The sequence below is a fragment of the Myotis davidii genome, unplaced genomic scaffold, assembly GCF_000327345.1.
Source record: "Myotis davidii unplaced genomic scaffold, ASM32734v1 scaffold6997, whole genome shotgun sequence".
Taxonomy (NCBI): Eukaryota; Metazoa; Chordata; class Mammalia; order Chiroptera; family Vespertilionidae; genus Myotis; species Myotis davidii.
This window is the reverse complement of record NW_006287970.1, coordinates 1-716: the sequence shown is the minus strand read 5'-3', so window position 1 is coordinate 716 and position 716 is coordinate 1. Positions and strand designations below refer to the sequence as shown.

Sequence of the window (716 nt, the reverse complement as noted above, 5' to 3'; positions counted from 1 at the left end):
CTTTCTCCAGATTTATAATTTTAGTACAGTTGGTTTGATCTTGTCCATATAGTCCTATATCAGCTAAGAGAAAGGATTAAATAATTCTGTCCATGAAAAGGGAGAGAATTGTTTCCCCAAGTGGGACAAGTCTTCTGTATATGGTTTTTCCCATGAACCAAAAGCTGAAGAAAAAGGTCTATACTTGCTGCTACTGCTTTTAAACAAGTGCCAGATTCACCTCTATGTTGCAAGAGAATGTCCCTCTGTGTCCTTCCTAACTGCAAGTTACTGTTGATTGGTCCCCAGTGAGAAGGCTCATTGAACTCACCATCATCCCAAGATTCACTAGCCAGGGATCCATGGGCAGGGGATCCAAGGGCAGCAGCAAGGATGAGGAAGGAGAGAGCAACTGCAGAGATCTTCATCTCCCCGGTGTGCAGACAGTGCTGGCCTGAGGATCCTGGGCTCTTAGCTCCCTGATTACCTGGACCCAGCTCTGCCTTTGTATTTATAAGAGGAGGTTCAGGACGTCACAGGGCAGAAGAATGCTATTATTTGGCTATACCATCAACAACATGATGTTTCTAAAAAAGGGAACAAGCCTGGGAATGCAATAGGAAGTTGAGGGAACAATGATTTGGGGCTTTCTCTTCTGGCCCAATAGATAGAGGCAAAAGTGTCAAAATTGGTGACAAGGATCTTAGCCAAGACAGGAATCACATCCTATGCCAGTG

At 44.6% G+C, this 716-nt stretch overlaps 1 protein-coding gene across 1 annotated transcript in view; it reads right to left on the bottom strand.

Annotated features, from left to right (window-relative positions):
* The window catches only part of LOC107182495 (C-C motif chemokine 15-like), a 2,051-nt gene extending 1,519 nt beyond the window's left edge, over positions 1–532 (bottom strand). Inside the window, 1 exon segment of the mRNA XM_015561427.1 lies at positions 311–532. Within this exon segment, the coding sequence (XP_015416913.1) occupies positions 311–407 (97 nt within the window). The 5' untranslated portion in view covers positions 408–532.
* Between the last annotated feature and the right edge of the window lie 184 nt (positions 533–716).